Source organism: Corella eumyota, chromosome 4, assembly GCF_963082875.1.
Source record: "Corella eumyota chromosome 4, kaCorEumy4.1, whole genome shotgun sequence".
Taxonomy (NCBI): Eukaryota; Metazoa; Chordata; class Ascidiacea; order Phlebobranchia; family Corellidae; genus Corella; species Corella eumyota.
The window spans coordinates 12,854,749-12,873,822 of NC_137493.1; the positions used below are offsets into that span (position 1 = coordinate 12,854,749).

Genomic DNA, 19,074 nt, shown 5'->3' on the forward strand with positions numbered 1-19,074 from the left:
TCTGCTTGTCGATCATGAGTATTATGGTTATGTTGTCAAACACGAATATCTTGAATAATTATTTTATTTATTTCCTCAGGGTTAAAAAGCATGTTATTGTTTGGAGCCAGGGTCGTAGAGTTAGAGGTAATATGTTTTAACTTAAGACAGGCTTCAGTTTATTTTTTCTTACAAGATTATGTTGTATTTTGGTAACAATGTTACATTCTTACAGTTTTGTTGTGCAAAACTTTATATAAAATTTTTAGTCTAAATATTTTTCCCGAACTTGCAAAGGTCGGCATTTTAGTTGTCGTAATATAAGCGCAACTTTCAACTAATGTTTTACTGGAATAATTTTTACTTGCGCACCACAAACAAGTTTTATTCATTTTGTAGGCCTATATTTTCGACTTATGTAAGTATATAAATGTATATAGTCTACTAATCTTTATTAAATATGTGTATATACTTACGAACGATAGGTACTTTTATAAGTTTTTTAAATTAAAACACAGGTAGGCCTATTTGGTAAGAAATATGTTTTTCCAAATAGATTAAAACATTTTGTGCCGAAAGTTAAATACTATATATCCAGAATATAGTTATTTAGAATTAAAAAAAAGGCAGACAACACATTTTAACATTGTAATACAAAGAGGCAAACTATTATAAAAGTTGGTTATGTTGTATGATCTCACATTTATTAAATAAAGTGTATATCGTTGTAACTAAACACAGTTAAGGCCCGTTCACACGGCGTACGTAACGTAATGCAAGACAGTGCAACTAATTTAAAATAACAGAGTCGTTCACACGTACGAAGTTATGCGAAAGATTTCGTAAAATTTTGTGACTGGAGCGAAATTTATGCAAGATTTCCTAAGTGGTATACTTTTATTAGATATTTTTTATTAAAATTTTAAAAAGAAATCCCCAGAACTCGTAAAGTTACGTAACGCAAGGCAGCTTAACTCAACGTTACCCTGTCGTATGAACAGGACTTAAGTTTAATGTAAGTTCTGTTAAAGAGTGATTTGAGGTACCAGAATTCTAGCTGTTTTTTGTTTATTAAACAAGCTAGTTTTTCCCATACGGAATAAAGCCCGACTCTTTCTAAAATACGTGAAACTAAAAAATACCAAATATATTTATTTAGTTTATTTATTATGGACTATTTAAAACTTCTACCATAATTTGGAGTATACTATATTGTATTAGCAAAAAGTGCAAATCTGGGCACATTTTGAAAAGTTTTCTTCGGAGCATTTATTGTAACACACCGCTTTAGACATTCTATGTGGAGAAACTGAAATAAAAATTTAGCCATTTAAAAAGGTTTTGTATTACTAAAATAACGATTTTTAATTTTACTAAATGAAATAAAAAAATTACTGGATACAAGCTAAAAAATATAAACCGAGTATACTCACAACCGCAGGTAAGTAAGCATGGATTATACCCAAGGTTGTGAATTAAACACGTAGACATAAGTTCGCAGCAATTCTCATATGCAACTGAACCACCAACCAATAAGAGAAAAAAGAAAATGACTCTCATTTTAATTTTAAACATTAATTCTAGATTAATTTAAAATGTAAAGCAATAATTAAAATAGCTAAGTTCTAAATTACAATTAAGTATTCTAAAAACAATACACCAAATATATTAGCGAATAGTTGCTCTAAAACGCAAAATATGATATTAATCATTTCTTGCCGGGTTGAAAGATGCGCTTTGTTGTTTAGATTTTTCTGGTATTGCTTACCTACGCGATTAAGTAACAACGTGGTAATAAATTAGAAATTAGTCAACAGTTTTTTAGTAGTGTTAAATCGGTAAAAGTTTATAAACGTTTGGAGTTAAAAAATTAAAAAATACGAATTACTGTTTTTAAAAACTTAATGGGGTGCTTAGTGCTAAAAAATAGTAGACGCAGCTTTTCTTTAAACTCCTTTAAAGTACGTTATCTATAACTTATCTTATAGATTATAACCTAACTCAATTTTATGTAAAATAAGCACAACCTTACGCCGTTATGAAACTTGTTTTCGTTAAAACACTTGTTTAACATTACACTTTTAAAGGTTAAGCCGGGAAACGACCTTACTATGGAAATTTTGTTACTTTTTGTTTTGTTTGGTTAAATTTTTGAACTTTCCATATGAAATTTCCATACAAACTTTCCATAATTAAAAAGGATGTATATTCAATTAGATGAAGAATTTCCAGCATTGATTAAAACTTTTTTTAGTAAACACTTTTTGGTAAACACCAAATAACTACAAGCATTTAAATAGAATGTTGCCAAATATTTTTTTATACCAAATAAAGGCAATCGCCGCCCTTATTACATTAATATTTCGGTAATATCAAATATATAACACGTGCTTTGCTATTATAAATCAAAACGGCCTTTTAATACAAGTGTAGTTAAATTGCTAAACAAATAATAAAATTGTTTAACAATAATAAAATATGTGCATTATTTTAGTTGAAAAAAAAAACCATGGCATTTATTGAGAGCAAAAATATAATTTAAATATTTTACTAAAGTAAAAATGGCAAAATTTATCTGTTACAAAGCGTTTGAATTTATAAGCCGGTATAAATGTTGCTTTATAATTAAGGCGCTTCCACGAGACATTCCTTGAACACTCCGGGTGTTGCATTATAAAGCGCTCCGTTAAAGCACGTGCTCGTTAGGTTTAAACTATAAAAGTTAATCTACGAAAAATTTTGATTGACAGTTAAAAGGATGCTTTTTTATTTAAAAATTCCGTGCACACATGCACGTTACTGCACATGCGCAGTGGCCAGTGAAGTTGAGTTATAATTTAAATTTCGAGTTCTAGTCATTCTAGATGGACTTTCGTGATGTTAAAAAATCTCTTTTTTATCAAAGAAATCTTGTTTGTGTTTACAATATTGAATAAATATGTAAAAAAAACTAATTCTCTTTTTATTGCTTTAACTTTGACCTACCAAACTTAAGTCATCCCTTAGTTTTAACTTTGTCCGAAACCCGAAAATTAATTTGAACTTTTCTTCAACAAACATAGACTAAAATTTGAAATTTAATTCAAATTTAGTCTAAATTTTTATTAAAATGTTTTCAACACTTCAAAAAGTAATTTAAACTCAGTTAAACACTTTTTAGTTGAATAATATTAAGCGAAAAAAGAAATTGAAAAAAGTATTAGCATTAGTAATGCCAATTGATATAATTTTTTTTTAAAGCATTCTAAAATTTTAATTTTAAAGCATTCTAAAATTTTCACGCTTTCGAAATCGCACGAGCTGGGGCTTTAACTCGACTAGGGTTACCAAACCAGGGTTAGCGATTCCAAAAAACAAAGGAGTATACAGAACTTAGAATATATATATTTTTTTGATAGCGTGTATAACGTATTAAAAAATAAAACATTTTTTTTACATCGTGATGCGAGGAAACAAATAATAAGGTTTAGATTAATGTAAATTCTCCTGATGAGTGATTTTATGTACCCAAATTCTAAGTGTTTTATTTTTTTATTACACAAACTGATTTCTCCTATACAAAATAAAACCTTATTTTATTCTAAAATACTTTAGCTAAAGAAAAACAAAAATATTTATGTTGTTTTATTTATTATGGTTTTTCGAAACATCTACTATAATATGGTTTAGACTGGATTAGCAATTGCTGCAAGCTTGGTAACACGTCGGAAAGTAAGCTAAAGAGCATGTTTTGAAGCAAATCGCTTGGAAAAACCCAGTTGTCAAATCTGAAATATAATTAAGCCAACTATTTGGAATTTTGCAAAAATAAAATAACAGTTTAGTAAAGCATCTTATTGCCACCTAATTTAATAGATGAAAGCTAGAAATGTTTTTTAATATTAAAACACTTTGCTTACCATTGCAATAATTGCATGGACCACCACCAACGGCATAACGGTTTATACACAAAGCCATAGTTAAACAGCATGTCTGAAACGCAACTGAACTACCAACCAGTAAAAGAAGTACGAAAATGACTCTCATTTTGATTTTAAAGATTAATTCTAAGTTATTAAATACGTAAATATTAATTTATTAGTTTAGTCATAAATCACATTAATTCTTAATTTTTATTTTAAATTACTTTATTTTATTTTTTATATTTATTTATTCTCGATGTGGGAAGCTTAACTTAACGATCTAAACGTAGAGTAACATTAGTTACTTCGACCCAGTCTCGAGTTATCTTTGGCAGTTTGGGATATTATAAAATACAATTTACGCTGCTGATTAAGCATTCTCTCAGTCGGGGTTAGTCCCGTTTACAGCACCTAACTTAGGGGCGCTACAGAATGAAAGCAGTGGAGATAGAACCCATGACCTTATTTAGTAAAGCCAAGTGTTCTGACCACTACACCATGCTGCCAGCAATTAATTGCTTATGCGATAATAAAGATATAAAACAAAGGATGAAGCATATCTTAAACCTAATCCGAAGCGGTTAATCTATAACTAATCTTATAAATTAAAATGTAACACAACAGTTAAAATATACAAAAGCACAAGTCTTATGTTTAAGCTAACCTGGGCACTTATTTGAAAAACTTGTTTAACGTTAACCCTTATAAAGGTTAAGCCGGGAAATAAACTTCCTAAACAAAATTTTTTTGTTACTTTTTGTTTTTGTCTTGTTTAGTTTTTGAACTTTCCATACAGGTTTAATAGGATATAAATTCAATTAGTTGCAGAATTTCCAGCAATAATTAAAAGTTTTTGTAAGTTGTTTTGTAAACAGACTTTTTTGTAAACACAAAATATGCGTAAACGCTGTTCAGTAGAATGTTAATGACATATTGTATTATATAAATGCTTTTAGTATAAATTTGGTGATTCTGACTTATATCCAGTCTGCCCTAACTTAATAAATAAGTTGTATATATTACACCGTTTGCCTTACTTTGGGTAATAGTGAAAAAATGGTAGTGATATACAATAGTGATATACATTTAAGATGTACTTATCTTAAATAACATGTTTAAGTAGTTAAATAGAATCAACAAAAATTTTGTATTTCTGGACTATGTATCAAACAAAAATTTGATCTTAGAAAAATGTGATGTTTTTTTTATCATTACATCACACTAAAAATTCAATTGCCATTCATGTCATTTGCAAGTTTCGTGTAACGTTATTATAAAATTAAGAATTGATTTCCTTTAGAAAAGATTGATTTTGTGGTTTTGACAATTATTAAAAAATTCCACCGATTAGAAATCGAATTAAAAACAGCAAACTTGCTAATTACGTATTATCGTTTTTATTCAAACGGAAATGTACACGTGATGAGAAAAAAAACACAACTGAAAACAAAAAGGAAAAAAGACAAAATTACAAAAATCGAATTTTATGTCTAATTTATGACGGTAATGACATTGTTCATATTAATATATTTAGCATAAACATTTTGTTAGACAAAAAACGATTTATTGATTTGGCTTGGATTGAAAACAAATTTTCTAAGCGTAATATATTTTGATTCTTGTCTTTTTAATATTAAAATGATCGATAACTTCAATAAAATCGCACTCGCTTTACTTTGTTTTCGTTCTTGGAACTGATTAAAATAAAGCAATAAAGTTCGATATTAAAATGCATCAATAAGAAATTAAAGTCGCGCCAAAAACTGAATAACAGACGGTGTAAATAACAGAACTTTTGATGCAAAATATCGGGATTTTTTTCAAGACTTTTGAGTTAAAGAATGGTGGTCCTCTCTGTCCGCTGTAAGGTGCTAAGACGTGCGTCTTCGTCGTGATTCTCATTGTCGGGATTTCCCCTCACCGGGTTGCATTGTATTTGCGGCTTGTTGCTCTGACTGTTGCTGGTACTGTACTTGCGTTTTCGGACAATTTCGCGGGAGCCCAATCGGGTCCGAGACGATGCGCGGGAGATCCGGGATCTTGCGCGAGCCCACCGAGTCCGGAACCGGTTCCCAAGGAAACTAAACAATAAGAAAACGAGTTTTTGTTTAAAGTTTTTTTTTCACGTATCGTTGTCAATATAAATGCAATTATATTCCAAAGACTTCCAAAATTGTCAAAATTAGACAGCTTAATAGGTCCTAAAATTTTATTACATTAAAACTTATCAGGCTTCGAAATTCGATTAAGATTTTCTTGATTAAAATAAAAACATTTTTTAATGCATTATTTATACAAAACCCCAACTTTTATTATATAGCAACCTTTGCTTGGCAATTTTAACACGGCATATTGTCCTTACAATTCATTTTAAACAAGCCTACATTCTAAACTAACCTGTAAAAATAAGGATTCAAGGCGCTGTTCATGTAGGCCAAAAGTCTCACTGCATAAATAAGGTTGTTACATTGAGTTCGATTTAAGTTAATCCCACCGATGCGAGCTAGGTTGACCACATACCAAGGTAGCCAGCTGACGATAAACAAACCAACCAGGGCTAGAATAATAAAAGTAACTCGACGTCTGTAAGACCGCTAAAAAAAAAAAATTTAGAATTTTAGTTTTAAATGTTTAATTAAAAAAAAATCAATCGTAAAGGCCTAAATGACCTAATTACAAATCAACGTTAAATGATTGCGTTAAAGCTTTTCAAAAATAATTGCCTTTTGTCGAATGTAAAAAAATAATTTTTTAGAAGGTTTTGGATAATTTTTTTATTGTAGTATGGCAAATTGAAAAATATTGTAGTTGACCCTTATAATTTAATTATGAAATTAGGAATTAATTTTTCCATTTAACTTAGACTTACGAAAGCTTACACATTAGGTTTTATATTAAAATATTTGTTTTTGCCAAATATAACCTAATATTTTTGCAAGTGAAGTGCTAAATATTATAACTTTAAAAGTGTGATGTTATATTAAGGCAATATAGTTACTGCAATATGTAAATAGTTAAAAAGTAAAAACACGAAAAATAAGTGAAATAATACAATTTTTTAGGCAGTTGTTATTAATACACTAAGGCTATATTTTGTTTGTGTTTCATTAATCACGTGATATAACGGTGTCCAATAATGCTTGATTAATTTGTGTTTGCATCACGATTTATGTTAAGATTTATGATTTCTGTTGCCGTTACTTCAGTTAACGTGAAAGTCTAGCCTTTGTTTGCTTACTAGATTACGACTATCAATCATAGGATTGGACGAAAAATTACTTCATTCATTATTCAATAATCTACTCAATATACAAAGTCAGTGTTTATTTACATCACAACGACATGCTTGGTAAAAATTAGAATTTCAACTTGATTTGACAAAAACGGGAGGGCCTGATTAATGTAGCCACAACGACTCTTTTATTTATTATAAATCCTAATTTCTTGAAGTTTTAGATTAAAAACAGAAAGAAGATTTATTTAATTAATACTCACATCTTCTTAACTTACATTAAATTATGGCATTGTGTATAAAAAAAACAGCTTACTTTGTATATTGCTAACCATGTATTACAATATCCTGATTTTAAAATTATCTAGCCAATTTTAAATACATTTTTTTGCTTATTGATATTTACCTGCGATTCGGTCCTTCCAACGGCAGCCGAGTTTCGAATAGTCTTGATAATAAGCCCATAGAATATGCAGATCAACACGCATGGCAAAATAAATGCAACCAAAAAATTGGAGAATATCCATTTAATAAAACTCGAGTTGTTGTATCTACAAAGGAAATGACAGGCTGTCAATTTCCGGAGACTGTTTTGCTCTTAAAGGTCAGGAGTTCGAATCCCATTAAGAAAATTTTTTTAATGTTTAATTGCAAAAGGCCTTAATGAGAGTTTCGTGATAAGTTAAAGCTTACTATGTAACTTTTCTTAAAGGCCAACAAACGTTAAAACATGACTGTTCAACTTTACATTTAAAGTAATATTAGAACATTACAAAAAAAAGAAACCTGCATTCCACAAAGTCTTCGTCCATAAAGTCTCCTGATAAGAACCTATTACCAGTTTCCACAAGGTCCTCGTACGTAAAAACGTTACCGGACGGACCAAGTACTTCCTAAGATAAACACATTAAGTTATTACAGCGCTTTACTCTCTTAAACTAATTTGAACATTTTGTGGTAAGGGGTAAAAAAGCGCAGCATAATGGGTCTCTTTAAAGCAAAGGGTTATAGGTTTGATTACTATTACAACAATGTCTTGAAATGTAGTCAAAATAATTATCACTGGCTTCTTATAAATTAAAATACTACTGCACCAACTACGTTAAAAAAACATTTGCCCAAGGCAATAAAAAAAATGTAAAAGTGGCATTTGCTGTTCAAGGTTTAAATATAATTAAACACAATATTTGTCTTACTTCTGTTTCATTTCCACTTCCCTCTTCGTCTTCTGGAAAATTATAAATGCACTGATGGCAATCGTCAACAGTGCTGTAGTAAAACAAAGGGTAGCACAAAAGTATGCTTGTGAACCAGCCAATGAGTGTTATGATTAAAGCCGCAATTGGACTTCTAATGTTGTTGATCCATTTGTTGGCTGCGAATGCCCTAGTAACTGCCAAGTAACGGTCAAAACTCATAACCTGTCAAAAATAAGTGTTTTCATTTTAAATAATATTTAAATGTCACGTTTTTTGTTGTATTCAAGATTTATAAAATATAAATAAATATAATGTTACAATAAAAAAGCTGATCCTGAAATTGCTTTTACAAATAATTTTTAATATTTTTTTAACTAACCACAAGGAAGTAAATACTGGCGTAGTAGTTAATAAAAAGAATCGCTTCTTTTATTTTGCAAAGTGGTAGCCCGTATATCCATCTATTTTGTATCTCACTTGCTGCAGTAAAAGGTAGCATCAACAAGAACAAGGTGTCCGCCAAAGCCAACTGCAGAATGTACCTAAAAGCAGTTAAATATCTTTAAATTAAAATATATGTCGAAAGATTTTATTTAACATTCAGGTTCCTAATTGCCCTTGCCCTTAAAAATTGATATTCCAACCTCATTATTAAAAATCTTGAATTAGAGAGTTGGCGCTTTACTCCAAGAGGCTGTATGTAAGCAATAAGAATTGAACGACAAATTCCGTGTGGTTTTGCCCCATTATATTTGCCGGCGCTTACCAATTAACATTGCCCTATTGTGTTTCTTTTTAATGACCTGGCCCACGTTTATTTAAAATATTTATGAAAGATTTTTAAATAGGTAGAACCTGAATTTCAAAAAACAAACTCGTGAGCGAACTAAAATGTCTATGTGAAAGAAAATTACCTACAAGGTTTTTTAAAAAATCTTAACATGTGTTAATTTTATGTTTAAGCCAATCTAAAAAAATTTATACGCTGATTATACTTTAAACAAAATATTAGCTTACGAACAATGATATATAATGATACACTTTACGTCAATATATGTATATTATAAAGGTTAGGTACAACCGTTTACATACGCTTAGCTGTTATAGTTAATTACCAATTAGCGACAGATTTTTTGTATTCTTTCAGCACGAGGACGATGAAAAAGATCATTCCATTTCCAATCAACCCAACTATCACCAATGCAATTGAAATAACTCCAAATGTTATCCTCACACCTTCATCATGACTACATTTTGAGGGAGGATCACTATTTTCTGGTAATAAATCACTATTTTCTAGTAATAAATAACAAAAATTAAGTTTGAAAAGATTGTTGTTGCAGAGTGCTCAAAACATGTCATATCGCATTTTTGTTTGAGGTTACAGTATGTGCCAAATTCATGAATTAATAAATACTATCTTGTCACTCAATCGTATAAAAATACTGAACAACAGCTAGCAAATGTATTATAAAAATTCCTAGTTTTAACATTTTAATTGTGAAGTTGTTTTAAAAAAAGTTTAACCAAATAAATAAACTTACCAAATCCAAAAATGTTTTGAGACAAGCTCATTATTCTATTTTAAATTTTAAGTTTACCTAACCGATGTTTTCTAAAAATGAAGTTTAAGTATCGTTTGACTGGCGCTTATAACTATTGTTTCCAATTTAATATCTACATAAAACTTATTTTATTGCAATGACAAGACAACGAAATACAAACTTTATTTTGTGAATTTTATTCCTATAAATTATTTAAAATGGATTTTATTTAAATTTAATCTATTTAGAAATGTCAAATAAATATTCAAAGCTATTATTCTTTCACTTTTTGACAACAACTTGTCAGACAGATATCCAAAATAAACAAAAAAACTTTTAAAAAAAGCGTCAGGAAATTAAAAAAAAATAATAAAAACACTATCTAGTCAGACGGTATTATTAATATAGACATATAATTAGGTAAAATATTTATGTTTTTACATGTCAATTAGCTGTATTACTAATATCACGACCCCCTTCTGTCTTAATCAAACTAATCACAAACTGCTTTATGCAAAATAACGTGATGGTACCGTAATCAAAATATGTCCTGTCTGTTTTAAAGTAGCATTTTACAACGAAGGAATATATTGGTTATTATTTTTTTTTCTGCGTCGTGATACAAACGAAGTCATTAATCTTTTTCTACATTTCGTTTCTGTCTACGGGAAGCTCTGACGTCGGATGCAGTTTTGGGTCGATTTATCAACCATTTGTGACAGGATTTTGTTTAATTGTATATCTCCTAACTACCCTTGTTTTATTTACGGGATTTTTTGCCAAGTACGTCAGGGTTCTCAGAATGGCGGAAATCAATCGAAAAACACTCATATATTTTTGTTTTTTATTAATTAAATAGCACTTATTTTGAACAATTATTACAAACAAACACTTGAAAAAATAAACAACACAACATTCCGAATTGGGATTTGACAAGTGCTTCTAAAATTAATTACAACAATCAACTTTTGTATTAATAGTATTTATTACAGTGAAGGTAGTGAGTCATATTAACTAATTACAGCTATAGGCAGTAAAAATACATTACTTAATTAAAGATTGATTTCATAAACTTAAATACCCAATATAAACGTTCCGCGGTAGTATGAATTTCTTCGTTTAATACACTAAATATAATATGTAAAATGTTGATAGAAAAACGTTACCATATAATGTCAAGTCAGTTTGGGAACTTAAAAATATCATTGGAAAGTACGTTAAGTAAATATTGAAGTTATGTAATTGAATGCAAACAGCTTTTCCAGGAAAAGTAGAAAAAAATTCATGTGCTTCTTCTAAAAAAAAATGCAGAAATTATTTATGATTGCCACAAAAGTTGAAGCATCTAATAATAGGCCGAGTAGTCCGTACTAAATAATTAGACAAATATAATCTTGGAATTATGATTAAAATTAATCTACATACACACCAGTAATTAAAATCCCATTAAAGCACGGTTGTAGTTTTTATTAATTAGTTTGTGATTTATTGTAAGGCTTACATTTTGCCAAGATAATGCCAATATCGTAATTAATGGTGCTATATTCACACCATTCGTAGGAAAATAATTTTATTTTTAGGAATTTTTAGTTATGAGTGGCGTAATTTTTTAATCACTAGAAGTTAGTAATTTAAAATAAAGTATTGGATAAGAATGTTGCAATTTGAAATGGCGTAATAAGCCTGTTTGAATTGGTAGTAATAACGACTTAAGACTATATAAATATGTTGTAGTACCATATAACACCAAACCACATTTTTTTGAAATTAAGATTCGAGATTTTGAAATTAAGATTTAAACGAATATGTTTAGGGCTTTATTTAAATATCATTAGAGCTTTATATTATAAAAAATGCTAAAAGTTACCCAAACTGAGTTCATATTTTTTTGAATGAGATCCAGGCAAATATTTTCGCGTTCTCTTGCGCCATTTAGCGGCTAACATTTTTCAAAAAAATACCCGATAAAATTTTCTTTTTTTTCGTAAAAGATATTTCTTAGTGTGGTATTGCGGTTATAAAAAGGGACATATAGAAAAAGAGCTAAAAAGTTTTGGATTCGAGTCACACCAATGCCAAACTTTTTGCCCTGAAGCCTTGTGTTTTCGGATAGCTTAAACACGTTACAACAGCACACCATTTCCGAATAAAAAATATTTATTTTTAGTTCTTTTAGGAATTGTTATTTAATAAAAAACGGTTCAACTTACCCTTTATTATTAATGTCCACCGCTTCCCCCGCCACCCATATAAGATGCAGCAGTAATGTTAACATAACATGGAGGTACGAAAGCTGCTGGGTCAGTTATGCCCTTGATTGCTGAATAAGTTGCCGATACTCCACCCACGACTCCAATAATCACGATTAAAATGTGAAGTGGTTTCTCCCATGTCGGCATTATGCTATTCAAAAAGAACACATTTATTTTGGACGTTTTTCTGTTTTTTTAAATATTTTTTATATATTTATCCTTGATTTGGAAAGGTCGACTTCACGACCTAAACATAGGGTAACAACCGTTACCCCAACCCAACCTCGAGTTGCTTTTGGCAGTTTTGAATATTATAGATTACAATTTTCCGATAACTACGCTGCTGATTAAGTGTTGGCTCAGAAGGAGTTCAAATCGTTTATAGCGGGTTAATCGAAAGTGCTACAGCATGGAAGCATTGGAGGTCGATCCAATGACCTCATGTAGTAAAGTTAAGAGTGTTCTGACCACTACACCATGTTTCTTATTAAAGTTTTTATTCTTTTAGGCATTAAAAATATAATAATTGCTTTATTAAATCATATTAAATTTTATGACTTACGCTCCTTCCCATTTGTCCCCAAATTTTCTGCAAAATTTCCAGAAGAACAAGGATGGAAACACAAATGTGTTTAATGTCACAGCACTACCTCCAACCAAGGCAAGAATGTGACCGAATCGTGGGCAACTCTCAGCCGTAAAAATAATCACAAGTGTAATTGTGGACCGTACGAGAACCCGTTTAATTCCAAATTCTAAAAAATAAATGGATAACTGTTATCCTTAGGTTGTTTATAAAGATTAATTGGATATTTATAGCATATAGCCTTTCCACATGGTGTCTTGGGTTTGCTTTCTTCTGCTGTTACTTAAGTTTTTATTGGAAAACTTAAACTTTTCTTCTACTGAGTCAAAAAGTTAATTAAAAACACTTGTAAATTGTATATCATATAGAGGATAAATTAGTAAATACTTTTTTAGAACCAATTTGGGTTTTTATCATCTATAATTGGTTTACAAACCATTTAGTTATATTAATTCAAATGTAACGTACTATCTGGTATTTTCAACGGCATTTCAAAAACTTGACTTAAAGGATTTTGAATGATTACGTAAGCAAACACGAGATGCATTGTAATAAGGATGGTGGCTGTTGTTTGTAATCCACCCTGGGATAATGAGTTGAATATATTGTCAGCAACGTAGTCACCGTATACAGCAAACCCGATTGCCCCAATTGGAATATACATCGATATGATACCTTAATTAAACAAAATAAAATTTGCTTAAAAATATCTAGGGTTAATTAGGTATTCTTCTAGTTGTTAATAATGTTTGTTTTTGCATTTAGCCAATCAGAAAAAATATAAAGATGTAAAATTTAAATTCGATTAGACAATACACAAAGTTCTTACGCATGTGTGTCAAAACACCTGTTTTTAATTTTTTTGCCGTTAACAGTTTGAAGTTCACCACGTATTACAATAGCAAATATTTAGCTATTTGTTAAAGTTCAACGTCTATGTTTACACTTCCAACCACCGCCCTCTTAAAATAAACCTAATTTCTAAAACATGCACGTAGTAACTGAGCAATACTTACTACACATGGCGACAACTACAGCCTTGGGAAAGTCAGCAGGCTCTCTCATATCTGCTTGGATGGTTGGAAAAGCAGCCATGCCACCAAAACAAAATAGGATCATACCAAAAGCTAGGAAAAACGTCTCAAAGCCTCGTTCAAACAATACTTCCTCTGAAAAACAAAAACAATTGGCAATAAAATAATAGACCAATAGGTATTGTTAAAAAAAACGAAGTACTTTACCTCTATTTTAGTACAATTGACTTTATATATTTTGTTTATGTTGCAAAAAATTGGCTTACCTCCGTTTGCAATTGCTTCATTGTGTTGAGCAGTTATGTTCTGAGCCTTCTCGATATCCATCAGTGCTTGGATTGCAATAAGAATACATGCGATTACTGTTGTAACTGTGGCACCCAAAGCTATCGGCCTAAATTGTAAATTTGCATATCATTATGTTAGTTACTGTTTAATTACCAAGCGCCAAAATTAAGACACATTTTTCTTTATAGTAGCTTTAGGTAGGTTATGCTACATAATTAAAAACAATACATTTGTTTATTAAGATGCATAACTTTATTACCTATTAGGTAAGTTTATATAAGGTTGTGTGAAATATATACGCATAAAGGTGAAGTATTGATTTTGTTAGCAAAGTATTGATTTATATATGGAATTAGAATATGTTTATACTTCTGTGATTGTTTACATTAGGATGTGCAAGAGTTATTTCGTAAAATCTGTATGCTATTACAATATTTTATTAAAAATACAAAATATATTTACCAGAAATCCTTGGGGCTTTTTAACCAGCAAAACGGTGCTAAAATCCCGCCAATTATCATAACCCAATAGCACAATGACATATCAACATCTACCTAAATAAAGTAAGAATACTTTTAAAAAAGGCCGCTTTACTGGAAGGAAATATCAATAAAAAAACAATGAAATTTTTACTTGAGCAAGTAGACTTTGTATATTGCCAGATGCGATAAGCAACAGAACCACGCAAACTCCATATAATGTGAAGTACACTGATGCATTTACAATATACCTAAACAAAGATCAACTTATTAAATTGTTATTTACATACACGAAATAAAAAAATCCTAAATAATTTATAACTTAATCTATGAATCAAAATATATTACATGTTAAAATGGTTTTTAATTATGTGAGATCGCATTAAGCGATTAAAATGTTATGTAAGCCTGCGCTATTCCCAAGGGACAGACATGTTAGCTTTAATATTTCAATCACGTACTCCGGTATCAGTTTTATTCGTTTGACCTTGTAGTTTTATTGTACATACATTTGCCAAATGTTATATCCACTACAAAAACTAGTTTTTATTTAAAAAAATTTCGGTAAAATGATAAAACTATTCGGTTTTGGTAAAAAAGTAATCTGTTTAGTAAACATAACACATATATCTTTGTTCAATAAGCCCCATTATATAAAATAAACAAACATACCGTCCTGGGTTACCAAATGCGTGCATTCCAATTGTGGGATAGGGATCGGGACAATGTCTTGCTGAGTCTGGTTCATTTTCGCGGATCAGAGTCCAGCATCTTCCTAAAACCGTTCCGGTAAAAGAGGAAATTCCGGCGCACATAAAGATCAAAAAAATTCCGACCTATCCGCAAAATAAAACATTTTAAAAATCAGTTAAAGAAACCCTGATTAAGATTAAATACATATATGCAAAGTAGATAACTTAATTGCATTAATTTAAGTTAAAATACTACAAAAAGTAAAATACTACAAAAAGTAACCGCCATTAAAAAGCTACTAAAACTACCTTAATTTATTTATTGCGTATTATATCTACAGATGTGGTTAGAAACTATCCCAAAAATGACACAGTAAATTTTTATATGCTTGCATTCCTAATAATATAGTTTTATTATATTTACCCAACCGGCATCTTTCACAGCCTTGGGAAGGGCCAGAACTCCACTGCCAGTCATTTCACCGGTGACAAACAATACAGCTGTGATGACAGTCAATCCACTTGCTGGTGAAACTTTTATTTCTACATCCTAAATTGAGAGTTTCGTTTTATAACTAAATTTCCAAACTTTACATCCTTTAAAAATGCGCTAAAATTTGTTTGTGTGATACTAAAAATGTTAATTTAACACGTTTAGTTTAAAAAGTAGTTAAAGATAGAGAAAAATATTAAAATAAGTAGTCTGTTATGCAAAAATGATTAATACATAAAACATTTTTTATGTTTTTTGCGTATTTGAAATCTTATTAAGATAACTGCCACTATGAGGATAACTGCAACTAACTGCACACTTTTAAGAATTTATAGTTTGCTGGTTGATTATTCGCCTTGTTAAATACATATTTATTAAAATGTAAATACCATGTGTTTTACCTGTTTAAAAATGTCAACTCTAAAAACACAATTTATCAATCAAAAATTTTTGGAAAATGGATTTACAAACCTCATAAGTTGATTATGTTAGTTAAATACATATAGTACAAAAAGTAATCCAAAAAAGAAAATAACAATAAATTAAGAGTCTGTTATACAAAAGTTGTTATTTTTAAAGGATGCACATTTTGTGTTTTTTTTTGTTATTGAAATCTTATTAAGATAATTGCCACAAATTTGTGCTAACTGCACACTTTCAAAACTTTATAGTTTCCTGGTTAATTATTCGCTTTGATAATAAGTAAAGATCACGTGTTTTAACTGTTTGAAAACGTCAACTTTAAATACACAATTTATTAATCATAATTTTTGAAAGATCGATTTACAAACATCATAAGTTAATTATTGTTGAAATCTTAACGTAACAGGTTCACCAAGTTGGTCAAAAACTTAAAAAACAAGTTTTAAAAAATATTTATTGTAAATAGATATCTTAGAAATATATGTGTCAGATGTTTTTATGGGTTAAATATAGATACATAATGATTAATAAACAACCATAGCGTAATAAACTTGTTTTACGAGTTTCTTTGACATAAATTTAAATATATCAAATGACATACACTCCCCAATTCGTCAGCGGTTTTAGCAAATCAAATCAATGGAGTAACGTCACGTGGTCTTACTTATTTCGTTAAAATTAAAGCACGCCCATTTTTTAGTAAAGTTATCCAATTAAAACGAAGGGCAAATGTTGGTGGTTAATTTTGATTTGTGTACCAACGAGTTTAATATATGTATTTTAAATGTTTTTTTTATATTTAAATATGTGGTTATTCTTTATCATTTACGATTAGTTAATATTTTGTTACTTAATTTAAAGATTTATTTAAATAATTTATGTGATTATATTTTTATTTATCCACAAATTTAAAAAAAATGTTTAATATGATAAATTAAAATTTTAAGATTTCCAAAGAAATGACAAACATTATAACATGGTTTTAATTTTTTAATTACCTTTTGTTGTTTTGAATCATTTAATTCGGTTTGATTCAATAACTCCAATTCTTCCTGTTTACTCTTTTCCATATTTCCTGATTATTATAAAACTTTAATGACTCACAGCTTAAAGAATGAATGGCACACTAACCAAAACCTAAATTCCTTGTCCATTATAAAATATAGGGGAAAAAATATACAAAGTATTAAAACAATTAAAAAAACAGAACAATAGATAGCGTATTGAATGTTGTTAGAACATGGGTCAACGCACTAGCTTCATTGAAAACGTAACTGATAACTTATGCTACTTCTAGCTATAGGTCATTCGACTTTCAATACTTCCTGTAAATTTCAATTCGCGATCTTTTGCGCGTTTTTTTATTTGCTGACTATAGAGCAAATTGTTACAACGCGGTAAATGTGTAAGGCTTATAAGCTTTGACATTATTTTTGGCAATCAATACAATGTGTACTTAGTAAATGGTATGCAAATACAGGCATACCTTAAAAAATGTTGCTAACACATAGTTTGTAACATATAGTTGTTTGGTTATATCACGAAATATATCATTTTTGAAGACTTGCATGACCTAACTTTGAATTTGCAATATTGAATTAAAACTTGTTACCCTTATCTGGTTCCGTGGTCTTTAGGCGGTTGCGAAATATTTCTTTACATTTCTTGTTTGCTAATAGGTGGTTAGCTCAGTTGCGGCAATAAAAATGTAGAGTCAGCAAAACTAATTACGCGAACCGTAAATTTGTAATCAAGGTTAAAAAATGAAATATGATATAAAAGTTTAAAAAACTTACAACTGTTGTTATTTACTGCCCCTTTTCTTTTATTTAACAACTGAATATATTATTAAATATGTTCAGTTCTACACTTTTTATTCGACTCTGGGCCTGCGGCTCTCTGCTTGAATGCATATTTCTTTATTAAACATTTCAATATACATTTAAATATGGAAAAATGATTTTTGAATACAGAGATTATAGAACTGTTTACATATATTTAGCTAAATGTCATATAGACCATTTCTCCATATTTTTGACTACACAAATCAGCAGCGATTGAAATATTTGTAAACTGCGGTTTAGGACTAAAATAAAAACAGATACTGCATTGTAGGCTACATATAAACTTATATAACAGTTGCTGAACTGAAAAAAAAAAGTTTTTCCTACAAATTCAGTTGCATTGTCTTAAGATTTTGTATTCAACATATACTGTTAACTGAATAATGTTTATTATGTATTTAAATTAACATACCTTAGGGTTTTGGAATTACATTTCCCACACGCGTCTAAGCGTGTGGCCTAATCAAATTACCCTTGGCTAAGTAACACATGTAAATATTTTACTACATACTGATAAGACTTATAGTTAAAATAAATACAAGTTCAATACCATGTAACGCATAACATTAAATTAAAAGCGATGTAGCCTGCTTCTAGTGCGGTATGTAGTGTCTACGCATATGCATGAAGAAATAGAAATAAACATGTTGAATGACAGTTGACGTCATGCTAAACAATCAGGCGTAAAAAACAAGTTTTAATGTGTTTTAAACGGGCGGAAAAATGACGCATGTATTATATCTTTAACAAACTAAATTTTATTATTCGGTAGAATAAAAAACGAACAAATTAAATAAACAAGATAAACTTTACTTATATTTTACCCGTGTATGTCTTGAGCCTTGGTTCTTTATGCCTTATATTATACACTCCGTGTTATCTAATAACACTTTACTGACTCCCTTGCGCCACCGGTTAAGTTTTTGTAAAAAAGACTTTAACCACCACTTAAATTTAGTAGAAAGGTTTGGACATGAATTTAGGTGAATTGTGGGGTTTAAAGTTGCCAATGGCGCAAAAATAATTAAAAAAAAAATTAAACAACCTCTACTTTTTGATTTCACTTAGATTTCAGCATTCTCGCTTACCATAAAATTATTGTATTATTTTTATTCTTGACAATAATT

The 19,074-nt window shown here is 29.6% G+C and overlaps 2 protein-coding genes across 2 annotated transcripts; both read right to left on the minus strand.

The window, feature by feature from the left end:
- Positions 1 to 5,336: 5,336 nt before the first annotated feature.
- LOC145750646 (somatostatin receptor type 2-like) lies at positions 5,337 to 9,929 on the minus strand. Its single transcript, XM_082566721.1, has 8 exons — positions 9,857 to 9,929; positions 9,428 to 9,608; positions 8,692 to 8,854; positions 8,310 to 8,534; positions 7,900 to 8,006; positions 7,520 to 7,664; positions 6,279 to 6,475; positions 5,337 to 5,962 (listed from the first exon to the last, which is right to left on the minus strand). Exons 1-8 carry the CDS (start codon positions 9,885 to 9,887, stop codon positions 5,716 to 5,718), a joined length of 1,296 nt encoding a protein of 431 aa, XP_082422847.1. The 5' UTR covers positions 9,888 to 9,929; the 3' UTR covers positions 5,337 to 5,715.
- A 754-nt stretch (positions 9,930 to 10,683) lies between these two features.
- Positions 10,684 to 18,071, minus strand: LOC145750280 (uncharacterized). The gene is made up of 11 exons (XM_082566273.1): positions 17,102 to 18,071; positions 15,612 to 15,737; positions 15,168 to 15,331; positions 14,650 to 14,746; positions 14,479 to 14,570; positions 13,995 to 14,122; positions 13,711 to 13,863; positions 13,163 to 13,369; positions 12,671 to 12,863; positions 12,067 to 12,259; positions 10,684 to 11,151 (listed from the first exon to the last, which is right to left on the minus strand). The coding sequence occupies exons 1-10, from the start codon at positions 17,171 to 17,173 to the stop codon at positions 12,076 to 12,078; spliced, it is 1,416 nt and encodes a 471-aa protein (XP_082422399.1). The 5' UTR covers positions 17,174 to 18,071; the 3' UTR covers positions 10,684 to 11,151; positions 12,067 to 12,075.
- Between the last annotated feature and the right edge of the window lie 1,003 nt (positions 18,072 to 19,074).

Coding starts and splice junctions, on each gene's coding strand:
- LOC145750646 (XM_082566721.1), bottom strand. CDS start 9,887: ATGAGCTTGTCTCAAAACATTTTTGGATTTG. Junction 8,007..8,309: donor GAAGTGGAAATGAAACAGAA/GTAAGACAAATA, acceptor TGTTTATCTTAG/GAAGTACTTGGTCCGTCCGG. Junction 6,476..7,519: donor TTGGAAGGACCGAATCGCAG/GTAAATATCAAT, acceptor TTTTTTTTTTAG/CGGTCTTACAGACGTCGAGT.
- LOC145750280 (XM_082566273.1), bottom strand. CDS start 17,173: ATGGAAAAGAGTAAACAGGAAGAATTGGAGTTATTGAATCAAACCGAA. Junction 14,747..15,167: donor GCATTTGGTAACCCAGGACG/GTATGTTTGTTT, acceptor ATCTTTGTTTAG/GTATATTGTAAATGCATCAG. Junction 12,864..13,162: donor GCCGTTGAAAATACCAGATA/GTACGTTACATT, acceptor TTTATTTTTTAG/AATTTGGAATTAAACGGGTT.